At 43.0% G+C, this 27,988-nt stretch overlaps 1 protein-coding gene across 4 annotated transcripts; it reads right to left on the reverse strand.

Moving 5' to 3' along the window:
* Positions 1 to 40: 40 nt before the first annotated feature.
* Positions 41 to 27,960, reverse strand: TZP (zinc knuckle (CCHC-type) family protein). 4 transcript variants are annotated; one of them, XM_087677998.1, is made up of 8 exons: positions 27,883 to 27,960; positions 6,099 to 6,233; positions 5,494 to 5,987; positions 5,250 to 5,406; positions 3,031 to 4,657; positions 2,813 to 2,928; positions 819 to 931; positions 41 to 676 (listed from the first exon to the last, which is right to left on the reverse strand). In XM_087677998.1, exons 3-8 carry the CDS (start codon positions 5,809 to 5,811, stop codon positions 569 to 571), a joined length of 2,439 nt encoding a protein of 812 aa, XP_087534124.1. In that variant the 5' UTR covers positions 5,812 to 5,987; positions 6,099 to 6,233; positions 27,883 to 27,960; the 3' UTR covers positions 41 to 568. The 4 variants fall into 4 exon arrangements, with proteins under 4 accessions (XP_087534124.1, XP_087534122.1, XP_087534123.1 ...); XM_087677996.1 differs by lacking the exon at positions 27,883 to 27,960 and adding an exon at positions 27,675 to 27,860; XM_087677997.1 differs by lacking the exon at positions 27,883 to 27,960 and adding an exon at positions 27,573 to 27,860.
* Between the last annotated feature and the right edge of the window lie 28 nt (positions 27,961 to 27,988).

The raw sequence follows: 27,988 nt of genomic DNA on the forward strand, positions 1-27,988 counted from the left end.
AGACCTGTAAAATATCAATAAAAACATGTAATTTTGAAGTCAATGGTCGTCCTATTGGCTCTTAAGAGAAGGCTCTGTAAACTGATATAGAAAGAATGCTCTCCTAGGTTTCTTCACACATCTCAGTTTCTAAGTCTCCTCAAATGTCCATCAAGTTGCTAGGAATTTATCAGAACAGAGGGCAGGAACCTTAAATCACTGAATTTTGGTAGAGAAAATAAAATGGTTGAGGGATGTTTATCAACATAGCTTTACTCAAATGTGTGAAAGAAGGCCTATTAAACATAAAAGATATAGTACTACACATGCAGGCACACTCAGGAATGCTAATAGGAGGACAGAAAAGCCAGTCCTCTTTTCATGTTTTTACCCTTCCTGGAATTGAAAGCTCTGGCTTTTCATGACCTCAAACACAATAATCCTTACTCCTTGTTGGAGATAGCATATATAAAATTCTGAAAAGCTTCAACTCTCATGTTTCCAACTTCTCTTTTCTTGCAGCAAGATATGACAGTAAAATATTCACCATTATTTTGATGAATGGTTGATAAAGCCACTTGTTACATCTTCACAATGGCCATGCACGACGTTCCTCAACTTTGGCCTGGAGCTCTCTCTCTTGTGGTAAAGATTTACCACTTGTCTCGGTTGCCCGCCACCACTCGGCTAACTCAACCTGTAATGGAACACTATCTCTGAATCCATGCATATATCCTTACATGCTCTTGACTCTTTAACCAAAGCATAAGTCACATAATTCTGCACTTGTAATAAATAATAGGGACTTTCACATCAAGCAAGTGGCAGGCATATCTCACCTCAGTGAAACCTTGATTAGACACATACTGACTATCAACTGTGCACTCAGTATCCCCAAGGTCAACCAACATGGTCAGCTTTTTGACTCCGAAATTGACCTTCACACTAGCATCTACATGAAAATGTTCATAAAACCAAAGCATCATTCTTATTGATGAGACTGAGGACAAACACTAGCACCCAGCATGCAAAAGATTGAAAATGTACAACGAAGCCAAAGTTTAATTTTGCGAAAACAAATGAAAGCAATAAGCATGATCAAGAATTTGAGACTAACAACATGGTGAATGACACAACTCTTGCCAACCATTGATTATTTCTAGTTTCAACCACTCTTAATGATGTTTCCTGCAGGAACACGCATGGAAGACAGATCTATTGCCAATCAGGATGCATGACTCTCACTTCTCCAATCAACACCCATTGGATCGCTTTTGCTAATCAGGGGAAGCCCATCACAAACCTGGAGGGCAATCCATGTCTCTCCAAGAACCTGTAACATAGGGCTAGTAATGGTTGCTGTATATCCTTGGCATGAGGGAAGTGCTCAGTCTTTGCATCCTGTCAATGGTATCTCTCACCATTTTGCCCATGAACAAGTGGAGGAAGAGAGGTTGGGAAGTGTGTGGGGAGCTACATGGGCACATGGTGAGGACAGGTAGCATACATTGTACCATGTCTTGGGAGAAGTGATTGGTGTTGATTAGCAGTGGTTCTGGAAGTGCTCCAAGCCTCCTTGCGGTCCTGTCACAATATTTACTGGTACAGCTCCCTCATGGGCTTGGCTAGATACACTCACTCCTTTAGGTGGTCTGTGCATGGTTCCTACGGAGGAGAAAGCAGTGGCTCCTGAGGGTAGGATGCTGTTAGCTGAATAGTGAGCACCCCAAAGCAGAGTGGCTGTCAAGTTTGGAGAGAATGAGAGATTCAGCCAGAGTATATGGTAGAGGTCTCAATTGTGAAGTGGTACCTAGGATCAAGAGGGTATGGTTGGCAGTATCTGGGTCATATACTGGCACAGGATGTAAAATGCCAAGAAAGCATGATCTATTGCAACTCCTGTAGAGCAAGATGGTGACATCTCAATACAGTTTATATAACAAGGGGATAGCCCAATCCACGTGCTGGCACCATGCTCTGTGAAAGAACTAGAACCATGATATCTTGCTAATAAATGGCTAATCCATGTGACTTGTCAAGCACAAGGAGATCATTTCCATAATCTGCACGTGCTGCAATGTCCTGCACAGGTCCTCTTGAGGCCAATTCCTGTAGCTTGACCTCCTGATACATCTGTACTTCCTCTCAAAGAAAGACAATTACATGAATTATGCAGACATTGATATCTCCAACAAATCCCACTGAGAAATGTAACTAGAAATATGAGAGCTCATTGAGCAGCCTCAGTATCACTTGTTGGATTTGACTGGTCATGAGAACATTAAGAGAACTGGAAGCCAACAATGTATTCTTGGCAAGTACTGAATTTTGATTGCTGGAGGAAGTGATCCAAATGCTGTTTTGCTATTCAAATAGACCGTGGAGATGCAACGTTGTGACCCATATGACTAGAATAATATGTTTGAGTAAATGACAGGTTTGTATGTGAAAGTTCAAAGTATCAAAAGGCTACCATTGTCAAATGTTACAGAGAGCTTCTAGAACGAAGCAAACATTGTAGAAGAACCTATCATGAAAATGTAATTTGGAGGATTAAAGATTTGTCTTGAAATGCCTACCGAGTTCTATTTACATTAAATGCACAGATGAATCCATTCAGTTTGGTTGAAGCTGAAAAGCTTAATACACCATATCAGACAGCTCAAATGATGATTGCAGTTTTCGACCTACCTTGCTCCTAATTTTGAACATCAAAGGAAGCAATCATCAGAAATACAGATCTCTGTTATTCAATGGAAAGCTTCCTTTACACTTTCAGCTCACATCCTACAGAACAAGTAGTATGTTGAAAACCAATTCAGATAGGGCTGACCTGTAATGCTTGCCATTCGGTAACCTGTACCACCTAGTTCCTCCTCCCGTTTTCCAAACCGCAATCTTAGAAAAAAACCTTTCATATTTGCGCTGAAATTCATTTGGTTTGCACAGCTGCAGCACTAATCTGGTTAGAAAACATGATACTAATAGAGGACCATCCATAAACACAATAAATAAATCAAACATATGAGAAAAAGTAAAATAGAATCTCACTTTAAAAGATCCACTCGAGATAAACGAATCGATTCAATAATTTTGAGGATGTTCATAGACAACAGGGAAGCTCTCCCACTTGAGATACTGCCAAGGCCTGCCATGGGCATGTAGTTATGCCTCGCCTTTGCATCTAAAGAACTCGCATTTGCACAAAGCTGTTCCTGTGCATTCTCATTGATAGAGTTCGGCAACAATTTGTATGATTGAAAGTTTAACATGGCCTCACAGGCATCATCTTCATGTCCTAGATCCTGCCCCTTGTTCAATTCTGTCTCTTTTATTGAACCCTCTGATAGGTAACACTCTGCTCCCCAGTGACCTTTATGGTCACAGTGTAGGCAGTAGCCCCCTACATGCTCAACCCCATCCATGACTAAGAGCTTTTTAGAGAGTTCATGAAGCTCATAATCCCTTATTTCAGAGCAATTTGAGATGGTATGACCAAGCATCCCACAGAAGAAGCAGAGAGATGGCACAGCATTTGTGCCCTCCTCTTTGTAGAGATTGGCCATGTGTTTTTTGCACTCTTCTACCCAATCCTTCACAGAGGACAAATTGGTTGAGAAATCAATAGCACGACAGCCATTAGTATCCTCTGAAGCTGTGTTATCAGTGACATAAAGGGTATCACTATTGAACTCTTGTGAATTTTTAGAACCTGCCAACCTTTCTGATAATCCATGACGGGCAGGTGTGCTATCCTTAAAAGAAAGCATCATGTCAGAATCTAGCTTTGAACGTTTTGAGAGCATATATACTACACAATCACCAGAACTCACTGCTTTTTCCATGCAATCTAATGATGATTTTCTACTGTTGTTCTTCTTTCTCAATGTTGAGCCACAATCATTACTTGTACTGTTATCGAGTTTTTTGTTCAATGCCAAGTATTCACTGAGATTGGAACCATTAAGTGAACCTTTGTTCAAGAAACGATCTACCCACATGCTCCCTCTGCACCTTTGCATAGCATTATCTGCTTTCCTGTACTCATTGATTTGAGATAATTGATCAATATCTCTGTTTCCATGACTGAGCACATCCTGCTGTTTTTCACCGAATGAATAAGATTGAGGAAGGCCCTTACCCTTCCCAAGCTCTCCTGAAATTTTGACCAATGGTTGAACAGAGTAGGTGCTTGATACAGAAAGTTCTTGATAACCATGATGAGGAATGCTCTGTACAGTATCAATTTTGGGCTTGTTACTTGCATATGTCATCATCCCTGATGATTGTTCAATATCTATACACCTATGACTAGTACCAGCAGAATGAACTGTATTTTTTCCATCACTGTCACTTATACTAACAGCTGGAGGGCCCACACAGCTACCTAACATATTGTGAATTAGAGCCACAGACTCTGGCTGAGATGAAGCTGAAACCGGGGGAGGAACTGCATCCATGATCATGTTTTGGCGACGAGGCCTTCTATACAAAGCTGGTAAGCTTTGTTGCAGTCCAAAGGAGACCCATCTATCATGTGCATGCCTTACTAGATCTTTTCTAGCCTCATTCAGTTCAAACAGAGCAAGTCCATTGTTACCAAATTCTTGCACATCCTCCTCTTGCTTTTGTGCACAAGTAATTGTAGCTTCCATAAAATTAGGTTTCCCAACGCACACTGCAAAAAATATTTGTTATTTAGACGCATCTACTGATTGATTTTTAGAAAAAGTGCCCTATCATTCATCATTATTATTAACATGCTCCTACAGATCTTAAATTTTGCAAAGAATTCAACAACAATCTGAGAAACTTTAAATCGTAAAAACTTCTCTAAGGACTGTTGCTCTACCCCTTCATATATGAAGATGGTATGCTGCCTCTATTCAGGGTTCTGAACAAAGCTGCTACAACCAACTTCTTTTGTACATATGCTATTAGTCTCATTGCCATCTTGAAGGCAATACAAGTTTCACAAAACCAAAGCACAGAGTCTCTTTTTCAAAATGGTAAAGTAAACACAAGTAGTAAAGATCAAAAACGCCACTGGTGACTCGCTAGGCAGTTAGGAAATTACCATTTGAACACATTCCAAAGACGTGTAGTCACACATAAATCTATACCTAGCCTAAGTACATTAGAACATACGCTGCAAAGACAGTTATATGAAGCCTTAAATGCAACCGTGACTAACATAAATTATCAACTTCTCAAAGTTCAGTAAGTTTCAATCTCCTAGAAACAGATACTTGGAATTTGCATTTCCAAACCTTCTAACAAAGGTCTTTCTTTTACAGTTCCAATTCTTGACCCACACCTCCTTGGTGGTCTTTCATCAAGAGCAAACTGTGAATGCATACTTTTCAGATCTCCGCCTTTTGAAGGACTAAATCCAGTTAAATTCCCTTCTGCACCACTCCAAGTAACCTGAGAGCACACAGAACAACTAAAAAGTTAGATATTTTGTCTTCACTTGGCATCACTCTCTTGAAAAAAACCACCACATGATAGCACCTTCTCTGGGAGGAGAGCATAATTATGGCTTGTCTCTTGTTCATGTTCAAGCACGCAAAGACCCCCTCGCTTGGGCCTGACATGGACACTTGAAACTGCATCTGCACCTGCACCTATAACATCTGCGAAATAGCTGTCCATTGTGACCTCATGATTTAGAGCTTTGCTAGTAAAAGTGGAGCTCTCCCCAGTGTATGTTTTCAATGCTATTGCTGGTTCATTCCTGAGATCAGCTGTACAGAAATCTCCCATCCCCTTTTCTGATTGGCATGTCCTGACCACATAAACTTGCATATGCTCAGGATGCCACTGCAGCATCAAGCTGAACTTGAAGTAAGGTCATCAGCCTATAGCTTTTTGAGATCCATTCATGTCAAATCATGCTGTGATTTTCTCTTCCAGCAGTGAGATTTTCTAAAATGACTTGTGAAGAGGTTCTCTCAGATTTACAACTTCAGTATCATAGATTCTCATGTAAACTGCAGAGAATCAGCCTGCAGTCAAAAAGGTTATATGGGCTACTTAGAAATATATGATAGAAACTTATAGTCTCAAAGGAGTTTCCAATGACATTCTTCAAAAAATCAGATGTTCTTGTGTCATACCTGTGCACTGTGCAACTCTGAAGGTAGACTTCTGCTACATCCCATGTACAGCATTATAAACATTCTTACAAATGAGAACACAAGATGATGCCAACACCATGGAACTGGATAAGAGAGTAAAGATTGTCATCGCACCTGCAGATACAAGCAACTGGTTCAGAACCAACTTAAAGAAAAATCTAGAGATACATTTAGTTCAATCTAGTTTTTCGCTATCTACTTTAGGACAGCATCCACAACAAACCTGGTGCATGCACTTTGGTTCGTGATTTGTAAAAAATGGGTTGTAATCTCTACCAACCCCAATCTCAATGATTAGACATGAAGGAATCATAGGTTTTCAGTAAAACATGTACTTCACTCTGTTAGACAGTCATTTCCTGGATTCCTGGACAGTTGGTGGACAGCGGAGTATGGCAGTGCCATGTCACACTCTCCTTCATCAAATGCTTCTTCTTCCCCCTTTGGCATCAACATGATAGGCTGAGAGGTGGTGCTTACTTCTCCTTTGTTGAGCTAAAATTGCATTAGTTTGACTTAAACAGCCCTAAAACACGCTTAATTAATGATGAAGAAACCTTACTATTTTGAAAAGAAATGCGATCCTAGAGAGTTACTATGTCCCACATGCAAAATCCTAATTTGGGTGCCCCAAAACTTTCTATAAATAGGCATGCAGCCCACCACTCTCCCTCAATCTCGTTTTTGCAGGTTTCAAGAGCCATATCTCTACTACCCACACCCCATTCGCAGAGGACATCGCAGTCAGAGCTTCCCATTGTTGTCTGCTATCAACCGGCGCCTAATTCCAGCCTTCACCTCCACTTGTGAGTTGTCGCCTACATCTTGGAGTTGTCTCCTACATCAAATGTTGTCTCCTACATCAAGGAGCTATCGCCTGGTGCCCTGGAGCTGTCGCCTATATTGTCGAACCTTCCATTTGCTGTTGACATCATCATCTGGAGCTATCGCCATCATCCAAAATCTGTGTTTGCTGAGTTTCTCTCTCCTCCAGTTATTGCCTACACTTCCTGCATAGTCATCTATTGTTTGCAACTATTGCCCAATTTTTCTCTCCTCAAGTACCTGCATTTTTGGTCTTTCTCTCTTCTCACTACCTGTCTGCATCAAATCCAACCTCTCTGGCTGCATTTGTTGTTGTTTGACACATGGAGGCTGCCTTGCTACATTTCATGATCCATGCCGAGTACGACACACTCTTCTTCTGCCTTGATCCCAAAGATACAAGACTTCGAGATTCAATATTCACTGCATCGTATGTTTGTTGCATGAGCATTGTATATTCAGTAGTCATTCACTTCATTATTCATTGTGTTCGCTGTCTTTGAGTTACCCTAACTCTAACTGTGTTTTGTGTTTATTAGTTTGTGCTTTGTCATACGATTAGTTTTGTATTTTCTGCGTTAAGAGCATTTCTTCACACCACCATCCAGTGGTAAGAGGGGGAGGTCTCATTCTCTTGGTGCCTGCAGTATCTTGGTCACTACATTGATGTACTCATGCATTTGCATCATTATCCATTCGCATCTTGATGATCATGCTTGTAAAAGGGCACTTGGACAAGTGAACAATTCCTTATGAGGGCAGTGCTTGAGTGGCATTACTGCCCTTTGTGTATCATTGTGTTTGAGCATGGCATGCATTATCCCTTGCATCACCCATGTATTAGCATTGTAGTAATGAGAAAGGGAAAGCTTTGGATGGGGGGGAACATGTGAAATCAAGCACCCACTCAAGATAAAAACTCCTTGCACTGGTAAGCATGTCTCCTTTTTACTTCATCAAGGTAAAAACTCTTATGCTAATATGTCCCCCTTTTACTTCATCAAAGACTGGTCAACTTGGATCCACCATATTCGCAACACACCATCATTATGGCAATGTGTCTTCGCAATTACCACCACAGCTTACTTCTTTTAAACTTCATCAGCTCCATCCTTGCCTTGCAACAAGTCAATTTATAGAGAAAATTAAAATCTTACATGTTATTGTTCATTTATAGCTCTAAGACACAAATGTAAGACCAAGTAAATTGGGCTCTTAACAGAAGATGTACATCACCTTTGCGGTCATGAAAGTCACTTTGTCACAAGGATGTGAAATTTTATTGGTTTCCTTAGCATTTGATCAAAACTTAATCAAACGTGCAAATGTGACTCGCACATTTGAGATGCAAATTAATTATTTTACAGTATGGAACCCAAGACCCTGAGATATCAATCGGGTGCCAAAGGCAAAAGTTGTAATAAGTTATAGGTACTAGGTGGTACCCAGTGGCAAACTTTGGCCTAAACCAATTTATTGGCCATTAATGTCATAGGTGATATTAGAGACTACCATTAATTAATATATTAATGTCAATCTAAGGGTCAATAACTGCCAAGGGACACTTGGGAGATCAATTGGCCTAGCCAATTTAATTATCGACTCTTGAAATATATTTTTTAGCATTAGATTAATTATTAAATTAATTTTCAAAATTAATATTTTAAAATTTAATTTAATAAGCTAGATAATGCTAGAAAATGGGATTAGAAGGCTGCCACTAAGCAAAACTTGCCTATGCAAGTAGAAAAAACGTTTTGGGAGCTAGTGAAACTTAATCCAACCATTGTGAGAGAGAAGGAGATAGTTAGAGAGCAAGGAGATATGTGTGATTTGCAACTACCAAGGACTAGTAAATTGTGCTCTTGAAAGAAGATATACATCACCTTTGCGATCATGGAGCACCTTTTCTCACAAGGACGTGAATTTTTATTGGTTTGCTTTGCATTTAATTAAAACTTAATCAAATGTGTAATTGCGACTTGCACATGTGAGGTGCAAGTTAATTATTTCACAGTGTGGAACCCAAGACCACGAGATATCAGCTGAGTACCAAAGGCAAGAGTTGTAATAAGTTATGTTTGATAGGTACTAAGTGATACCCAGTATCAAACTTTCGTCTAAATCAATTTATTGGCCACTAATGTCATAGATAACATTGGAGACTAGCTTTAATTAATTAAGTAATGTCAATCTAAGGGTCAATAACTCCTCAAAAACACATAGGAAACAAATTGGCCTAGCTTATTTAATTATCGACTCTCGAAATTATTTATTTGAGCATTAGAATAATTATTAAAATAATTTTTAAATTAATATTTTAAAAATTAATTTAATAAGCTAGATAATGCTAGAAAATGGGATTAGAAGGCTACCAATTGGCAAAACTTGCCCATACAAGTGAAAAAAACGTTTTGGGGCTAGTAGAAGTTATTTCCACCATTGTAAGAGAGAAGAAGATTGTTAGAGAGCAAGGAGATGCTGCCGATGTGGTTTCTAGCCACCAAGGACCACTCCTATAGCAGGCAGCAGTAGTTAGAAGCCCTCAGGCAACAGCAATTTGAAGCCCTTCAAATGCAAGTGACAGCAACTCAAGGTCCCTCTTGTGCAGGTGACAACATATAAGAGGGCAACAACCTTTCTAGTGGTCCTAAGCTGTAGGTGACAACTTCCATGGCTATTTGAGCATAGGCAGCAATAGCTTTTCAATCGTTCTTGCAATGAAACTCTAAAATTTCTCTCTACAGTAGCATTCTTTTTGATCCCACAACCATCACTCAAGTTATCTCAACAAAATCCGGCCATACGCGTCATCAGAGGTGGAGATTGTCACGAGGACGTGAAAATTTGATGCTTTGCTTATGTTTAATTGACATTTGATTAAAGGATTAATCAAATGTGCAATTAAAAGATGCACATGTGAGGTGCAAGCTACTTTTTCATAGTTGAAGGCTGTGAAGGCTGAAGGACCCTGTGAAAAATATGAGTGTCAAAGGCAAAAGTTGTAACAAGTTACACTTGTTAGATTCTAGGTGAATTTTAGTGTCAACTTGCCCCTAGGACCATTAATTGATCATTAAGTGTCACTGGTGACACTAGGGACTAGGCATTAATTAATGGATTAATGCTTGTCCAAGGGTCAATTAATGCATGGGACCACTTTGGGTTGCAAATGGCCTAGCCAATTAATTTTTGGATGGGCAAGGTCAATTTTCTAGGCATGGATTAAGGGCTGAATTAATTTTCATAATTAATTAATTTTGAAAATTAATTAAATGGTTGAAAATTGCTGAAAATGGATTAAGAAAGCTGCCACTTGGCAAAACTTTCCCATGCAAGTGGAGGAAATGCTAAATAGGGCTAAAGGGAGAGGAAAATCTCGTTTTTTCATTTTGGAGCTGTTGGAAAGAGGTATTGGACTGTTGCTGCCAGCTTTTGGGGCCATTGGAGACCATTTAGGTGATGGAGATTGCATATTCTTGACCTTGGGAAGCTGGCAATTGCTGATGCACTTTCTCCTGAAGATCACAGACTCTGGTGCTTCTATTGTTGTTGGTGCATCCATTTGGAACTGGTATAGCAAGGCAGCAACTGATTTTTTATCAATTCTTCACGACAAATTTCAGAATTTTCTCTCTCTACAACATTCTCTCATCTCCTTCAGCCTATGCTCAACCATTCTCAGCAATTCTTAGTCATTCGGGGGAGGTCTCAGCCATTTTTGGTGGTTGATATGTAATTTCTGCACTAAACCCTAATTTACAACAGAAATTAGGGTTTAGCAGCCACCCTAGGATCCGTGCCAGAGATTGAAGGCTCAAGGGATTGAAATTAGCAGTTGATAATTAAAGATTATCAAGGGAATTCAGGATCCAGTCCATCCCAAATTGATTTGGGGTAGCATTTGGCCAGCAAAGGGTCAAATTGAAGAAGAACTCCTGGGTGAATCAAGGGGCAAATGACCCAAAAGACTTGCTCGTCATTTATGACAGCAAGAGCAATTGGTTAGCAAGAGGAGATTGAAGAATCTCAAGTTGTACTCCTTCCAATTGAATGAAGCTAAAGAAATACCGCAAGGGGCGCCAGTTTTGGGACCAACAGAGAGTCAACTGTCCAAAAATGTTATGGTAATGTGTATTTCATTTTATGTGCATTTATTTGTTGTTATAATTAACTCTTAAATGGCAATTGATGCACATGCAAGGCGGACTTGGAAGTGTCAATCTAATGCTTTTGGATAGCAAGGCATGTATGCAATGATGGAGCAACCAAGATACTCTGGTGGTGGCACTAGTTTCCATGCTATGGTGGGTCAAGGACTCCATACGAGGATGTATGGCACAATTCCTTATGGTATGCAGCAACTAATGTATGGTGTGCAAGGCCCAATGTATCTAGGTATGGCCAGTAATATGCATAACCCCATGTATAGCAATGTTGGCATGATCTTGGAGCATGAAGTGGCAAGTTTGGCAATGCATATATGCAACCCAGTGTGTTTGGGACTCATGATATTAATGTTGATCGTGCAAATACTTCATATAGTGTTGGTCATGAGGAAAAATGTAGCTAGTGATGCTTACATGACAAAAAATGCAGCTAGTAATGCATGCAATGTATGGAAAAATGTATCTTGATACAATTGGTAGTATGCAAATTCCCATACACAATCACATTGCAATGGTCCAAAATATACAAACAAGAATGCTTCCTAATGCATGTGCTGCTCCTAGCATATCAAGTAAATATGAGGGCGTAGTCAACTGGATGCAATGTTACATATTAGTTAAGTTGGAACTACAACAATGTGAAAGTATAAAGCATTGCAATGCTTAAGAGGGAAAAAAGCCTAGAACCTAGTGGAGGCTTTGAGGCAAAGCTTCAACGTTGTCTCCCCTATAAAAGAATGCAACCGGATGGAGAAGGGTGACTTGGCAAATTATCCTCAGTCATACACTTTAACTTGATGTATTTCAGTTAGAGCTGATTTTGGATCGAGCTCTTTCATGCTCTACAGAGCATAGAAGGTCCAAAGTATTGCCTAATGCTCAATGGGGAGGTTGCATCTCCACTCCCCTAGTGATGGAAAACTCGGTTATATAGTGGATCTCAGATGTACTTAGTTTCCATCCAAAGTATTGTGTGCTAACAGTATTTCTGCCATTGGGATTACTATTCAGTGTACTAGTCACTGTGAGTCAGTATGCATATGGTATGCTTTGCACCTAGGCTCTAAAACTATACATTTGCAAGGTTATTGGCATGTATGGAGTACATGGAATATACATTTTGATGTGATGTACATTTATAAGGCATGTATGGGACATATGGATGGTATGCAACGAATATTTGCAAATGATGCAAAAGAAATACAATTGCATAAGTTACATGTAATTTGCTACTGATGTATGCTTTACATGACTATCATGTGGTATCATCATTGCGATGAGGCACTGGTTATGCTTAGTTTATGTATGACAATGCCTTAGTGGTCGTCAAGCTTAGTGGTCAGCCACCAGAACAATGTCGGGCTTTGGTATGTGGATGCATCCCTTGTGGTTTTAACACTGGCTATGATTCATGTGTATGGATTGTAAACTGATGAGTGATTGGAATTTCACATGCAAAGAGCATGGGCATGGTTAAATGATAGATGCACATGTTGCTTGACTACAATGCTAACATGTATTTCCAATAGCAAGAACGGATGCTTTGACACATTGCAATGCAATTCAACATGTATTTCCAATAGCAAGAACGGATGCTTTGACACATTGCAATGCAATTCAAGGACGATTGCAAGGATTTCAAGGGGACGTTTTGTCACGAGCACGCGAAATTTTATTGCTTTGCTTAGTATTTGACTAAAACTTAATCAAATGTGCAAATGCGACTTGTATATATGAGGCGCAAGTTAATTGTTTCACAGTGTGGGACCCAAGACCTTGAGATATCAGTTGGGTACCAAAGGGAAAAGTTGTAATAAGCTATGTTTGATAGGTACTAGGTGGTACCCAATGCCACTAATGTTAGTAGTGATATTAGAGACTAGCATTAATTAATTAGTTACTACCAATCTATGATTCAATAACTGCTCAAGGACACTTGGGAGACAAATTGACCTAGCCAATTTGATTATTGGCTGTTAAAATTATTTTTCAAGCATTGGAATAGTTATTAAATTAATTTTACAAAATTAATATTTTAAAAATTATCTAATAAGCTAGAGAATGCTGAAAATTGGGATTAGAAAGCTGCCACTTGAAAAAACTCGCCCATGCAAGTAAAAAAAATATTTTGGGAACTAGCGGAAGTTCTTCAAGCCATTGCAAGAGAAGGAGGTTGTTAGAGAGTAAGAAGATAGTGTTTATATGATTTGCAACCACCAAAGACTAGTCCTACAAGCAACAATTGTTTGAAGCCCTCTAAGTGTGGGTGACAACAGCCCAAGGTCCTTGTGCAAGTGATGGCATACAAGAGGGAGCATGAGCCTTTCTAATGGTCCTAAGCTAAAGATAACATCTTCCATGCCTGTTTGAGCAAAGCAACAACACTTTTTCGGCCTTTTTTGCAATTAAACTTTGAAATTTCTCTCTCTACAGCATTCTCTCTCATCTTACAGCCATCTCTCAAGTTATCTCAACAAAACTGAGCCATTTCGGTCATTAGAGGTGAAGATATTGAAAAATCTCTACTCTAAACCCTAATTTACAGCAGAAATTAGTGTTTGATAACCACCTCAAGATGTATGCTCAAAAATTGAGGGCCTAGGACTTGAATTCTAAAAACTAAAATTGAGAAATTTCAAGGAGATTTGATGATCCCACGATAATAATAGATAATAGATTAGAGTTTTTGAGCCAAAGCCATATAGATCGGAGCACTACATGTGTGGTTGCTCTAAAAAAATTACAAGTAAATCATACGTGATTAGTATCATATATATGACTATGATATGATCTAGGTAGCACTATAGAAACTCAGTAATTCTAGATCAAGGTAAATTGCCCACATAAAAACATTGGGATTATACTAGGTTAGAAGGCGCAACAAGACCATATGCTCTCATCCTTAACACAAAATGCAACACATGCTATTATACTTGATCAGAAAATGTAGCATAGGTTCTCTCCTTTAACCAAATGCACAAAATAAGGCAATATCAGATATGGAGCTGAATTTGTCTTTAAAGAAGGAGGGTGAAGGCCAATCCCCGAACAAACCAAGGGACAAATTGGTCTAGAGACTAGCTGGTCAGTTTTAACAGCAAGAGGCACTTGGATTAACATAGGGGAGCACAGAATCTCGGTTGTGCTCCATCCATTTGCAATAAAAGCTAAAGAAATACTACAAGGGACACTGGGCAGTATTTCTTTAGCGCCAGTTTTGGGGCCCCGAGCTATCCATTGTCCAAGATTAAAGTGGTAAAGTGTGCATTTCAATTTTGCGAATTAATTACTTGTTGTAATTAGTGTTAAATCATATTAGTACCACCCTATCCAAGGAGGAAGGCTAGCTTCACCCTTGGGCAGCCCATTGAGGCATTCTTAGTCCAATGCCTTGATTCCTTTGGATTGGGACCTTTCAAGTATAAAAGAGGGTGGAGATGTGACTTCTTCTATTAGCAAATTAGTCAGTTCATGGTTGAGTCTGTACTTCTGGTACAACAGGATGGGCTCAGAGATTATTTAGGCACTTTATTTGCCACTATTTATGGGGATTTGGCATTATTTGCAGCCAATCGGCCAGCATTTAATGCTGGCCGACCAGTCATATTTTTAGCATTTATTTACCCCATTTATTGTCAGGCTCCCTTCTCATTTATTCATCACCTGACAATTCTTGGAGAGAGGGAGCATGTGTCAATGCCTCCACACCCGATGGCTCACATTGCTTCTATAATGTCTCATATCTTGGTATATGGATTCCATTTCCTGAGAATACTTCTGAGTTCTCATCTGTGTTGTGTTCTCTCTTTTTTTTCTTTTGTCTTGTGTTCAGCACTTTATTTCAGCAAATATTTATGCTTCCATTGCTGCACCACTTTTGACATTGTATCAGAGCACCAGTTACAAACAAGATGCTGCAGAGTGTCATGAGCATTATGCACACAAATCTGACAGTTACTCTTGCCCCAACCAACTAATCCCACTTCAAACGAAGGTGTTACTAGATTTCCATCCACTTTGTTGCCACTTGATGGAGGATTTAGAAAAGAAGTAGAGAAAAGAAGGTATTTGGACAGGATTGCAAAGAGTTAGCAGCTTCCAGGAAGAAAAAGGAACAAAAGACGAAGTGAGATGCAGACTCCTCTGATGAGTCCTCATCTGTCTCAAATTCCGATTCCGATCCTCCGACCAAGGCGAAGTCCCAAGTGCGGAAGGGATCCTCTTCTTCGGATCGTGGGAAGGGCTTGGTGGCCCCTTCCCTTCCTCGGCTACTTTCTAGTGGTGGTGATGAGGTCATCCATCACGACTCTCCAATGCTAGAGAGAGAGTGTGAGAGGGTGGTGAGATGGAGCAGCCGTGCCTCATCTATATTTCTATACAGATGCACAGGATCTAGAGAGGGACATCCCTGACGCCTGGCAAGTACAAATCCTGCAGGTAGAATTGACATCCAGGTTCGTGGGGGCTGGTTCTTTGACAAAGAGCGGGTGGTTTTCGTCTAGAGCTCACATGAGGGGACACTTTGGAGGTCTGGCCAAAGAAGGGGCATTCATGGTCATTTATGCGCTGCGGCATTGGTGACAAGCTAGTCACATATGCTACTTCGTTCATTGAGAGTTGCTATGATTCTTGTCTATTTTCAGGAGCTGGTACGATCAACATCGACATCAGGTTCTCTCCAAGACACCTTGGTGGTGGCTTGCACACCCACTACTTGGATATCCATAGTTCTACAATGATGGACATTGTTGTATATACTATGATGCGACATTATCATTGTATATTATATTGCATTGTATCAGATTAGTCAGTTCATGGTTGAGTCTGTACTTGTGGTACAACAGGCTGGGCTTAGAGATTATTTAGGCTATTTATTTGTTACTATTTATGGGGATTTGGAATTATTTGCAGCCAATCGGAGACCATTCATATTTTTGGCATTTATTTGCCCTATTTATTGTTAGGCCCCCTCCTCATTCATTCATCACCTAACAGTTCTTGGAGAGAAGGAGCATGTGCCAATGCCTCCACACCCGGTGACTCACATTGCTTCTATACTGTCTCATATCTTGGTAAATGGATTCTATTTCCTGAGCATACATCTGAGATCTCATCTATGTTGTGTTCTCTCTTTCTTTTATTTTGTCTTGTGTTCAGCAGTTTATTTCAGCACATGTTTATGCTTCCATTGCTGCACCACTTCTGACATCTTCACCATCTTGGGCAGATCTTTTTGGACTTGAGAGCAGATGTTGAGCCATTGATGTTAAGATTTTCACTAATCCCCCTAAAGTATTGTGCATTAATCCCTATTTCATTCTCCTTAAAACAGCTGCAAAAAACAATTAATGCTGGTTACCAAAAATAAATGGTTTTATTCTTGGGCAGTAGGACAAACGCACTAACATCATCTATCAATAGAGTAAGTTGTGGGCATCCCTTTATCCCATTTTGATCAGCCCTCACCCATCAGTCTTCTACCCTCACACTTTTGCCCATACCCCATCCTCAAGCTGCTACTAGTGCCCAGCTGGAAGATATTTATCAGTAGAGGAAGCCATTTCTGCTGCCACCCAGCTCGCCACACCATGAGTTAGAGACCCTACTGTTGCATTTATTGGCTGAAGCAGGCCACCCTGCTGTCAATTTATTAGGCAACCTGATTTGGACATGTCTGGAGCTATTCTACACATGCATTTTGCTGATCTTTCTTCTCATGGCTTCACTTTTGCAAAGTGCTGATCCAATACTAGACCTCAGAACACATTCCACCTTCTCCTATCTATGTACACTGGATGATTAAAAGTCACTTGAAATATCCAAACTTTTCTAGATTATCATGCTACTACATGGCTACACAACCACTGGTGTAACTGATCATGCCAGGTTGTAAAGCATTCAGGAAAGATCTCCCACAATTAGGACTTGTTTATCTTCCAGCTCAGAATGTGTACCCTTTCTCCACTGTACCACATAATATCTATGTAAGGTAAAATGTTCAATGTGGCCATAGGCACAATGCTTTCCAGCTTTTCCAAGAAATGCAGATTAGTAGTGTAAAGCCTAATTAAGTAATTTTCAGAATCTTCTGAAGTATGCTCCATCACAGGTGTGCTGGATCAAAGTAGGCTCATATATGTGCCAACAAATACATGTACATGTTTATAAATGCATTGCCAACAGATACATAATGCAGAGATGTATCTATACCTGTCGGCAGTGAACTTATAACATGTATGGTAAGTGTGGTACCTCAATGATGCCACCTTGCAATCAACTTCATCCTTTGCTGCCATCTGACCAGCTGACATCTTTACATTCATCACCACTCCTACCTTTTGGGCTACCACACCTGTGTTTAGCTGCCACCTATCAACTAGACAGCCATCACACTCCAGAGAATGCATACTACTCCCTCTGCTGCCATCAACATCATCATTCCAGCCTGGTGGACTGCTGCTTCTGCATTTTGGGATCCTTCATGAGTACAACATGCTCTAACATCATTCTCAGTCATGTCCCCAGTACTTGAGACAGAGGTTCGAGGCCCCTAATTGTATCATTCATATTCTCATTCAGCACTCTACAGGTCACCTTCTATGTGTTGCACATTTCGTGCTCCTCTACGTTTGCCATACCTTTCTATACACTTGGCTCATACAAACCAAAATGCATGTACAAACCTACCACCAAGCATGGTTGTGATGAGACATATTGTCAGTTGTTCACCCAATGGTATGTTTTTTCTCAGCTATGAGGTGGCCATCCTCAACAATTGGTTGCCCCGACCAAGATGCACCTTCTCAAGAAGAAATATGGATAGGATTCATGCTTGTTAAAGGTAATGGAGATGAAGAGAAATGCTCCCTCAAACCCTCTAAAGACAAGGAATTGTGGATGAGAGGGTTTATTGCAAGTAAGTACTTCAGTGGGGAAGATTGTTACATCACAAGTTAGTTCTTTTCACTCTTGTAAAATGAAAAATACAAATGCAGAACACAAAACACAGACACATCCTATGGCTTTTGAAAAAGCTAGTGCTCATGATAGCTCAAGTAACTCTTTTAAGAGCAACTTGCTCCAATACTGTGTTAGAATGCACTAGGGTTTGGAGAGAAACACAAAGTGTACAAACACAACTAACAAATGAATTCAAACAAATACATATGCAGAAACAAGAATGAATAAATGTTGAAATGAACTTGATGAACAAACCAAAGATGCTAAGTGTGATACAATAGATGCTCAAGAATTTGAGGGCTGTCCAACAGCCACTTTGTCTCATGGGAGCGGGCTGAGGAAAGCTGAAGGTGTGAGAGTGCGCAACGGAAGAAGAACACGAACACGGAGGAGAGGAGAGAGAAAGCAGAGAATGAAGGAAGAAAGTCTGCACTGACTGAGATGAATGCTGAATACACTGGAATGGACAGAACAGTCCCTGCACGCAGCCCGAAGCGTCAGTGAGGGAACCAGGACAGACTGGAAGCAGTGGCAGCACCAATGCCGGAGACGGAGACGGAGGGAGCAGTGCTGTACCCGCAGAGAACAATGCTGGACTGACTGGGGGGGCTGCTATAAATAGCCCCCAGGCCAGCAAACTGGCCGACCAGCCAAACTGGCCGACCTGGCCAGATTTGGCCAACCAGCCAGATCTGGCCGACTTTGGCCAGATCTGGCCGACTGCCCAGAAAAATGGGCAGTCTGGACAAAAACAGCCCAGTTTGGGCTGTAACAAACCCAGGACTGCATGCTGACTAAGGCAGCCACAAAAATGTCCTGACAGAGCTCCTCTGTCTCCTGTCAGACTCTAACAGGAGCTCACAACCAGGAGATGACAGACTGAGACTGAAGAAGAGCAGGCTAACACCCCCTCTCAACTCCTGGGAGAGTCTGAAGACCCAAGAACCGCATGTGATGAAGCAAAGAAGCCTGAGGCAACGGCTTCGTAAAGAGATCAGCTGCATTGGCCGCCGTAGGACAATAGACCACCACCAGCTCCGAATCCACAATCCGCTCTCGAACATAGTGATACTGAACCTCAATGTGCTTCGTGCAAGCATGAAACACCGGGTTCTTGGCCAAAGCAAGAGCACTCTGGTTATCCACGCGCAGCTCCGTAGGTCCGGTCTGAGAAAAGCCAATCTCCGCGAGTAAGCGACGAAGCCAAACTGCCTCCATAGCGGTCAAACAAAGGGCCCGATACTCAGCCTCTGTAGAAGAAAGTGCCACAGTAGGCTGCTTCTTGCTGCTCCAAGAGACAGCACCAGATCCAAGGGTGAAAGCATAACCTGTAGTGGATCGTCGCGAATCCACATCACCTACCCAATCAGAATCACTCCATCCAGAAAGGGTAATCCCATCTCCATACATGATCCCGAAGGATCGAGTCCCCTGTAAATAGCGAAGAACCCGCAAGGCCGCCTGCCAGTGATCCTGGGTAGGAGTCTGCATAAAAGAAGACAATAAAGCCACCACAAAAGAGATATCCAGCCGAGTGTGAAGCAGCCAGATAAGAGAGCCGACAAGGCACCTGTAACGGGTGGGATTGGTAAGAGGAACTCCAGCTGTGAAAAGCTTGGACTCAGGGTCCATGGGGCATGAGATAGGCCGACACTCAGCCATATCAAACTCTGAAAGAAGCTTAGAGATGTACCTGTGCTGCGAGATAAAAATGCCCTGTGCCATCTGATAGATCTCCAGACCTAGAAAGAAGTGAAGGATCCCTAGATCCGTCATGTCAAACTCCTGCTGAAGAAGGGACCGTGTATGCTCCACCTGCTGAGTGTCGCTCCCTGTAATGATTAGATCATCCACATACAAGATAAGGAACACCGAAAGAGAATCCACAACCCGTAAGTAGAGGTTGGGATCATAAGCGGAGCGCGCAAAGCCACTCTGTAGAAAGAAGCGGTCAATCCGCTGGTACCAAGCACGAGGAGCCTCCTTTAGGCCATAAAGAGCCTTCCGCAGCCTGTAGACATGATCCTCCTTCCCCTGCACAAGAAAACTAGGAGGCTGTGAAACATAAATCTCCTCCTCAAGAACGCCATTCAGAAAAGCAGACTTGACGTCCATCTGAAAGACAGGCCAACGGTGGTGAGCAGCAAGAGCCAAAAGAACTCGGATGGTAGACATCCTGGCTGTAGGAGCAAAAGTCTCAAAGTAATCCAACCCTACACGCTGAGCAAAACCCTTGGCAACAAGCCTAGCTTTATGCTTGTCCAAGGAGCCATCTGCAAGATATTTGGTCTTAAAGACCCATTTCACACCAATCACCTTCCGTTTCGCGGGACGCGGAACAAGCTCCCACGTATGGTTTCGCTCAATGGAATCGAGCTTGGCCTGCATAGCCTGTCTCCAAATATCCTGTGCAAGAGCCTCCTCCACAGTGGAAGGCTCGGAATCCTGAAGAATCTGTGACATAAGAGCATAGTTCACACATAGTGAACTGTCCCGCTGGGCCTGTAAACATGCTGATCGATGTGGACCTGAAGAAGAAGCAGAGAAGTGAGTAACACCTGAATCCTGCATGAGCCGGCGATACCATAAAGGAATCCTGAGAGACTCCTGTTGCTGTGAGGGAGACCAGGGGGTCTCCGGAACCTGTAAAGCACCCATATCGGAGAGGGACTCCCCCTCACCGAGTGAAGGTAGATCCTCCGTTTCTGAAGAAGGTTGTATATCCCGTGAAGATCCTGAAGTGGCGGTAGAAGAGCTCGTAGAAGACGAAGGCACATCCACCAAAGGGGAAAGGGAAGCCGAGGGAGGAGGAATAGGGGAGGTGCTAAAGGGCATCCTGGAAGGAAGGGAAGGGAGAGAAGGGGGGGGGGGGTCCGTCAAGGATGAAGAAACATCTGTAATAGAACCATCAATCGGATCCTCAGAGGCCGAAGCCTCATCAAAGATCACATCCCTGCTCACCTCAACCGTCCGCGTCGTCGGGTCATAGAGCCGATATCCCTTCGTGGTCGTACTATAACCAACGAAGATAAGCTTTCGCGACTTAGAGTCGAACTTCATCTTCCTCTTCTTCTTGTCCACATGGACAAAAGCATCGCACCCAAAGATGCGGAAATGGGACACGGAAGGCTGCTTCCCAAAGAAAGCCTCATACGGAGTCATGTCCTGTAATACCGAAGTTGGAGAGCGGTTGCGAATATGCACCGTTGTAGCCACCGCCTCACCCCAAAGGAAATGAGGAAGACTCCTATGCTCCAGCATAGATCGGGCCATCTCAATCATGGTCCGATTCGCACGCTCCACCACACCATTCTCTGATGGTGTGTTCGGATGGGAATACTCCACCCGAATACCATGATCCCTGCAAAACTGAGAAAAAAGGTGAGAAGTGAACTCGCCACCGTGATCAGCTCGAACACCACGAACCTTGGAAGTTGTTTGGGTCTCCACAAACACCTGCCACTCACAGAAACGGGAGTACGCCTCGCTCTTGTACTCCAAGAAATAAGGCCACACATAACGACTAAAGTCGTCCACAATCAGCATCAAATACTTGGCCTTCCCAAGGGAGGCCGTGCCCATCGGTCCACAAAGGTCGGTATGAACCAACTCAAGCGGAGAAGTAGCCCGCCTAGAAGCAACCTGCAGGTGAGGCTGCCGGTGCTGCTTGCCCCTCAAGCAGCTAGGGCACAAAGTGTGGAGAGGAGGGAAATCAGGAAGTCCCTCCACCATCTTCCTCCTAGAAGCCCAGCGAAGAGAATCAAGGTTCAAATGACCATACCGAGCATGCCAAAGCAGCCCAAGCTCATGGGAAGTCCGCGCAGCCAAGGCTGTGAGCGTATAAAGCCCACCCTCTTGTGTACCTGTCCAAAGAGCATCACCTGTAGAAGTATCCTCCACTGTGACTGCATCCTGTGTAAAAATGACTCGGGTACCTAACTGAGGCCATGCACAGATAATAGGTTAAAACCCAAATCAAGACATAGAGAACTTTGGCGGAGGAAGACCGCCTGTCAGAAAACATAGGTAAAGTCCCCACGCCTCGAACAGGAACTGTAGAACTGTCACCAATGGTGACTGTACCCCCTCTGGAACGAAGATCCTGAAGCCAATCCTGACGGAAGGTCATATGTGAAGATGCTCCACTGTCGACGAGCCAAGGCTTCTCCTGAGTGGCAGAAGCTAGGCCAGTGCCTTCCTCAACAAAGAGATGCACAAACGCAGATTCTGTTATGGCTGGGGCCGCCTTCGAGTCCTTCTCCTTAGGCTTCAAATGGGGATACTTCTGCCAACACTTCTCCTCGGGATGAGTGCCCTTCCCACAATGGGAACATTTGGGCTTATTCTCCTTCGCATCCTTCTTGTCCTCCTCCTTCTTGTCCTTGGCCTTCTCCTTCTTTTGTTTCTTCTTCTTGCCGCCACCTGTGCCGGCCGTAAATGCCTTGGTGGAGCCACTGGCTCCCACCTCTTTAAGTCGCTCGTCATGCTCCAAGACAAGCGGGGAAAGCTCCTCCCATAGGAGTGTCTCACAGGTCCTCGAAGTGATGAGGCTGGTATAGAAGACATCATAACGGGGTGATGGCAGCTGAGTCAACAGAATCATCGCCATATCCTCAGACGATATCAGACGACCAAGAGAGGCTAGCTCGCCTCGCATATCCTCCATCTTCGTGATGTGCTCCTTCATGGAAGAAGAACCATCAAGACTGAGCATCCGCAACTTCTTCTCCAGGGAAATCTTGTGAGCAAATGTATTGTGCTGATACAAAGACGCAAGCTTTGTCCACACTTCCGCCACGGTCTGTAACCTGTAAACATGTACAAGAACAGAATCATGTAGACTCATAAAAAGAAAAGAACGGGCTCGAGAGTTGAGCCTATCCCATAAGGCTGCACGGTCCATAGAGGTGCCATCGAACGAATCCACGAGGGATCGGTCGATGGGCGAAGAAACAAGCTCCCAAAGATCAAAGGTATCAAGGATGCAAGCCACCTTGCACGACCATAGGGAGTAGTTGGAACCATCCAACTTATCTTCCTTCGGAAAGGAAGGGAGAATTGGCACCTGGATAGAGGGAATCAAGGAAGGCATCCGCACATCTGAAGCAGTCTTCACTGAAGAAACCTTCGCAGTAGATGGAACCCTCTGAGATGCATGGACTGAAGAAGGACGAGTGCGAGGAGGTTCTTCCCGATGTCGAACTTCACGATAATCCCGCCTCCGCTCAGAGGAATGATGAGTGAGAAGCTCATCCTCTGAGTCTTCAAAGCCTGAAAACTGGTAAGACATCTTCCAATCTGCAAAATACCAAAGAAAGTTGTGCCACTGTCGAAATAGGACCAGCAATGTGGTCACCAACCACCAAGACGCAGGCAGAGAGTGCCTACAAACACCTAGATCTGCAAAACGCAAGAATACTGATGTCGAACACCAGAGAAGAGACCACCAGCACCAAGAAAACAGCCCGGACAGAGGTCGCCAGCAAGAAAAGAGCCGCCTGGGATGGAAGCGACCTGCAGAGCAGCAAAACGCAGCCTGTTGAGAGGTCGCCCAGCAGCAGGAGAGGCCGCCTGGTGGCAAACGCAGGGTTGTTGCGTCGCTGGATGACGTGGCAGCCTCTGTAGTCAGCATGGACAGCAAACGCAGGCTGAACAGCCGCCTAATGAAGTCTCCTGGCTGTGGTTGATTTGTTGGCAGCAGCAGTAAGGTATTTCTCTCCTCCGTGCTCTCAATCAGGCGATGATACCATGTGAGAGTGCGCAACGGAAGAACACGAACACGGAGGAGAGGAGAGAGAAAGCAGAGAATGAAGGAAGAAAGTCTGCACTGACTGAGATGAATGCTGAATACACTGGAATGGACAGAACAGTCCCTGCACGCAGCCCGGAGCGTCAGTGAGGGAACCAGGACAGACTGGAAGCAGTGGCAACACCAATGCCGGAGACGGAGACGGAGGGAGCAGTGCTGTACCTGCAGAGAACAATGCTGGACTGACTGGGGGGGCTGCTATAAATAGCCCCCAGGCCAGCAAACTGGCCGACCAGCCAAACTGGCCGACCTGGCCAGATTTGGCCGACCAGCCAGATCTGGCCGACTTTGGCCAGATCTGGCCGACTGCCCAGATAAATGGGCAGTCTAGACAAAAACAGCCCAGTTTGGGCTGTAACAAACACAAGACTGCATGCTGACTAAGGCAGCCACAAAAATGTCCTAACAGAGCTCCTCTGTCTCCTGTCAGACTCTGACAGGAGCTCACAACCAGGAGATGACAGACTGAGACTGAAGAAGAGCAGGCTAACAGAAGGAGAGTGTCATCCTTCGAAATAGAAGGCTGTTTTTTCAGCATACAGGTTCAAGCAAGAGGGCTGCACATCAATATGCAGGTGGAGCAAGCGGAGACGCATGCAAAAAGAGGCTTTTTTGCTGTTTGTTTGTGCAGGAACAGCTGTCAAAGGGTGAAAAAGGCTGTGCTTCGAGCCTTTTGGAGCAGATTTGAGTTTTTATCACCTCCACCCATAAAGAAGTTCAATAAATGGGCAAAGGTAGTCCTAGCCAACTGCCTTTTTAGAGCCAAAGAGGGGGCTACCAAGCATATACAAAGTTATTCAAAGGTGGAATAGGATATTGTCTGAAGTTGACATGAAGCTCCAAGCCCTTATGGACCACAAGGTTCCAATCGTACCAACTCTTTCCCATGATCAAAAGCTCAATCAATAAAACTACAGCATCTAGTAAGGGATGATGAAGGCCATGTTGGAGTCCTATGATCTTACAGAGCTAGTGACCGAAGCCATTGACCATCCAACAATCAAGGAGTCTTCAATCCTTGAGACAAGCCAAGAAATCACGATTAGAGAAGACCCATGCACATTGGGACAACTGAATGCTCACATTCGCTCATTCTTATTCCTCTCATGTACATTGGCCATCATTGCTCACATCAAGCATATGACCGATGCTCATCAAATAATGGCTAATGTTGATCGACTATAACAAGATGACACCTATGAAAAGGGTCTCCTTGGAAGTACTGATGCAAACTTTGGACCTGAACAAGTCTGCATTTATGCAGAATCACATCAACATCCTCAACTAACTATAGATGAAAATTCTAAATGTTAGGAATGTGCTCTCCTTGGAAGAAATAGAGGTGACTCTTCTACCATAGGTGCCCTCCTAGTGTGGTAGTTTCTACTCTTCTTTGTTAACCTCAGGTCATACCAACACCATGGAGTATGGGAAGAGTTGGTTCCCATGGTTCTGGACCAAGAGGAGCGCTTAGTTTGAGAACCACAATTCTCAAAAATTATATTCAATGGCTCTTACGGGTCAAAACTCTAAAGTAAAAAAGAAAGGGTAAAGAGAAGAAAAAGAACAAGTCTAAGAAGGAGAAAGACACCACTTGCCATATATGTGACAAGATTGGTCGGTGGAAGAAGGATTGCCGAGCCAAGGACAAGAAGGAAGACGAGGAGAAAACAAGTATTGTGATTCATCAAGAGCAGACATTCCTCCATCTTTGTTCATCTGGAAGTCATTGAGACACCTTTTACATCTAAAGTGGCACTGATGGCTCCACAACCCATGTGTGTATCATGGATAGTGGTGCTTCCTGCATGGATAGTGGCGCTTCCTGCCACACGTCTCCATCCAAGGAAGCTATTGCCCACTTGCATCCAATGCAATTTACTTTCAGTGAGCAATATGTGAACTAGGCCTCACTATGGAATTTGATGCTTTACTTCCTTTAGGATTCTAGATGGCTTGACTCAACAAGTGGTGTATCAAGGGTCAAAGGGCAATGGTGTTTACAAGCTTTGGAGCACCATGCCCCTCACTTCTTATCTCCTTTCTTCACAATCACAAACAAAATTGTGGCATGCTCGGTTTGGTCACCTCAACTACAAGTACCCTCAAAAGGTGTCTTGTGATCAGCTGATTTATGGCTTACTAGATGTTAGGGTGATCCATACCCAGTGTATGTCCTACATCAAGGGCAAACAACAATGTGAAACCATTCCAAACAAATCAACCCTACATTAGATACATGTGTCTTTGTGTTTTTTTCACTCCTAAACAATTGTCCAGCAATCAGCTATCCGCAGCCACTTACTTGAAGAGATTATCATCGACATTCTTGTGTTTCTTTCTCCAATTGGCTGCCCAACAATCCTCTTAACAACAGCCATCATGTCGAAGAGATTTCAGCATCATCTTCTTCTCTAACAAATCCTCGAGGCACACAATGCTGACACCAAGGCAGGAAACAGTAATGCCTCCCCCAAGATGCAGTAGCCAGACATGAAAGGATGAGCACATGTACTCCAAGATTGGCTGAAACCTGATGGCAATGGATAGCGAGGATGATGTTGATGGAAGCCGATGGCAAATTATGGCACCTGGATGTGGAGATCGAAGATGGAATGGCCATGTCCAAGTGCGCTATTTATATATTAGAGCCATTTATCCTACCAAAGGTTTAGACTATCATCTTTTTGGATTGATCTGTTTTGGGCTGTACAAGAGCCAAAGAAATAAGGTAACAATTATGGGATTAACATGATATGCTACACACATGAGCTCCAAAAAAGGAACTATGGACAAAGATTGATGACTTGACATGCAAACGTCCCCGAACTATGGTGAAACTGAAGAGCAGCCATAAAACATGCATTATTTCTGAGTTAGCCAGCTTAAATGTGATTTGCTCCACAAGTTGCATAGCATTCCAAAATAGCATGTGCAGCCATTGATGGAGCGAATATCACTGGATTGACAACTCACCATTCCATGTAAGCAAAATTAAGATGTTAGCTATCAGAGTTTTACTTTTTGGAGGTACTGTGGTTGATCGTCACATGTCCCTCTAAATTCAATCACAACAGCCTATGCTGCATAAATTGATGGGTAGAATCAGCAAGAAGGCTAATGAATTGGAGGCTCTCCTTGCAGCCACGGCTGTTGTCCAGTTCACCTACCGAAAGTGAAAGATAAGAAGTCATAGAGCATGGAAATGAGAGTTCATGGCCAGTTGTAACTCCACAGAATCAATTAGACGTGCGTGATCTGTAAGCTTAGCTACTTCAGTATATGCAGTTGAATCAATAAGTTTTAGACAAATTCCCACATTGTGAATGACGACATCATGAGCTCTGCGATAAAGGGATCGCTACCTAGCTAGGTGCTGTTGGAAGCAGGTGACTGTCGCCCCCTCTGTCTCAAGGAAAAGATCATGATGTTGAACCCTTTAGGGTACAAACAGGCAACCCGAGCCAGCAGTCCCCCTACCTCAACCGCACCTGGCTAGGTCTGCGGTGCGTCCCAAGTAGAAGCTTATGATGTTGAATACTGTAGGGGAAAAAGCAAGAGACAATAGCCCATTTTACCACAGGGGAAAGCTTCTGGTGGATGTAAACAGCTATTCCCCAAACTTTCAATCGATGGGGAGCTGCTATGATCTATGCAGTTGAGTCTATATATGCTTACAAGAACAAATACCTGTAGTGAACTGGTACAGAAAAAAAGCACGGCATGGAGAAAGGCGGAAGAAAGTTCAGTCTACATGGGGATATGGAAACCAATTCACGGTTTCAGACTCACTCGACAGCTGGAGCAAGCAGAAGCGGCTGCTCTGAAAAGCTCCCTCCGCAACAATGGAGTCGACATTGTCGCGCCCCGCAGGTTGCACAACAGACGGACCGACCGATTCCTGTCAGGTGCACAGTGACGCAGCAGCTCCACACGAGTTTTATTATATTCTAACAATTATATGAGATGAGATGAGATGAGACAGCAGCTTTTCGCAGACCTTCAACGATGCGAAGCCCCTCGTCGTGCCCACTTGGCACTATCCAGATCGAGCATTTGATATAGTAATAATGTGCAACTAGCGTTCCTTGCGTGGGAACACTATT

This window comes from Lygodium microphyllum, chromosome 5 (assembly GCF_053477565.2).
Source record: "Lygodium microphyllum isolate KBCC chromosome 5, Lygodium_microphyllum_v1.1.10, whole genome shotgun sequence".
In the NCBI taxonomy this organism is placed as follows: Eukaryota; Viridiplantae; Streptophyta; class Polypodiopsida; order Schizaeales; family Lygodiaceae; genus Lygodium; species Lygodium microphyllum.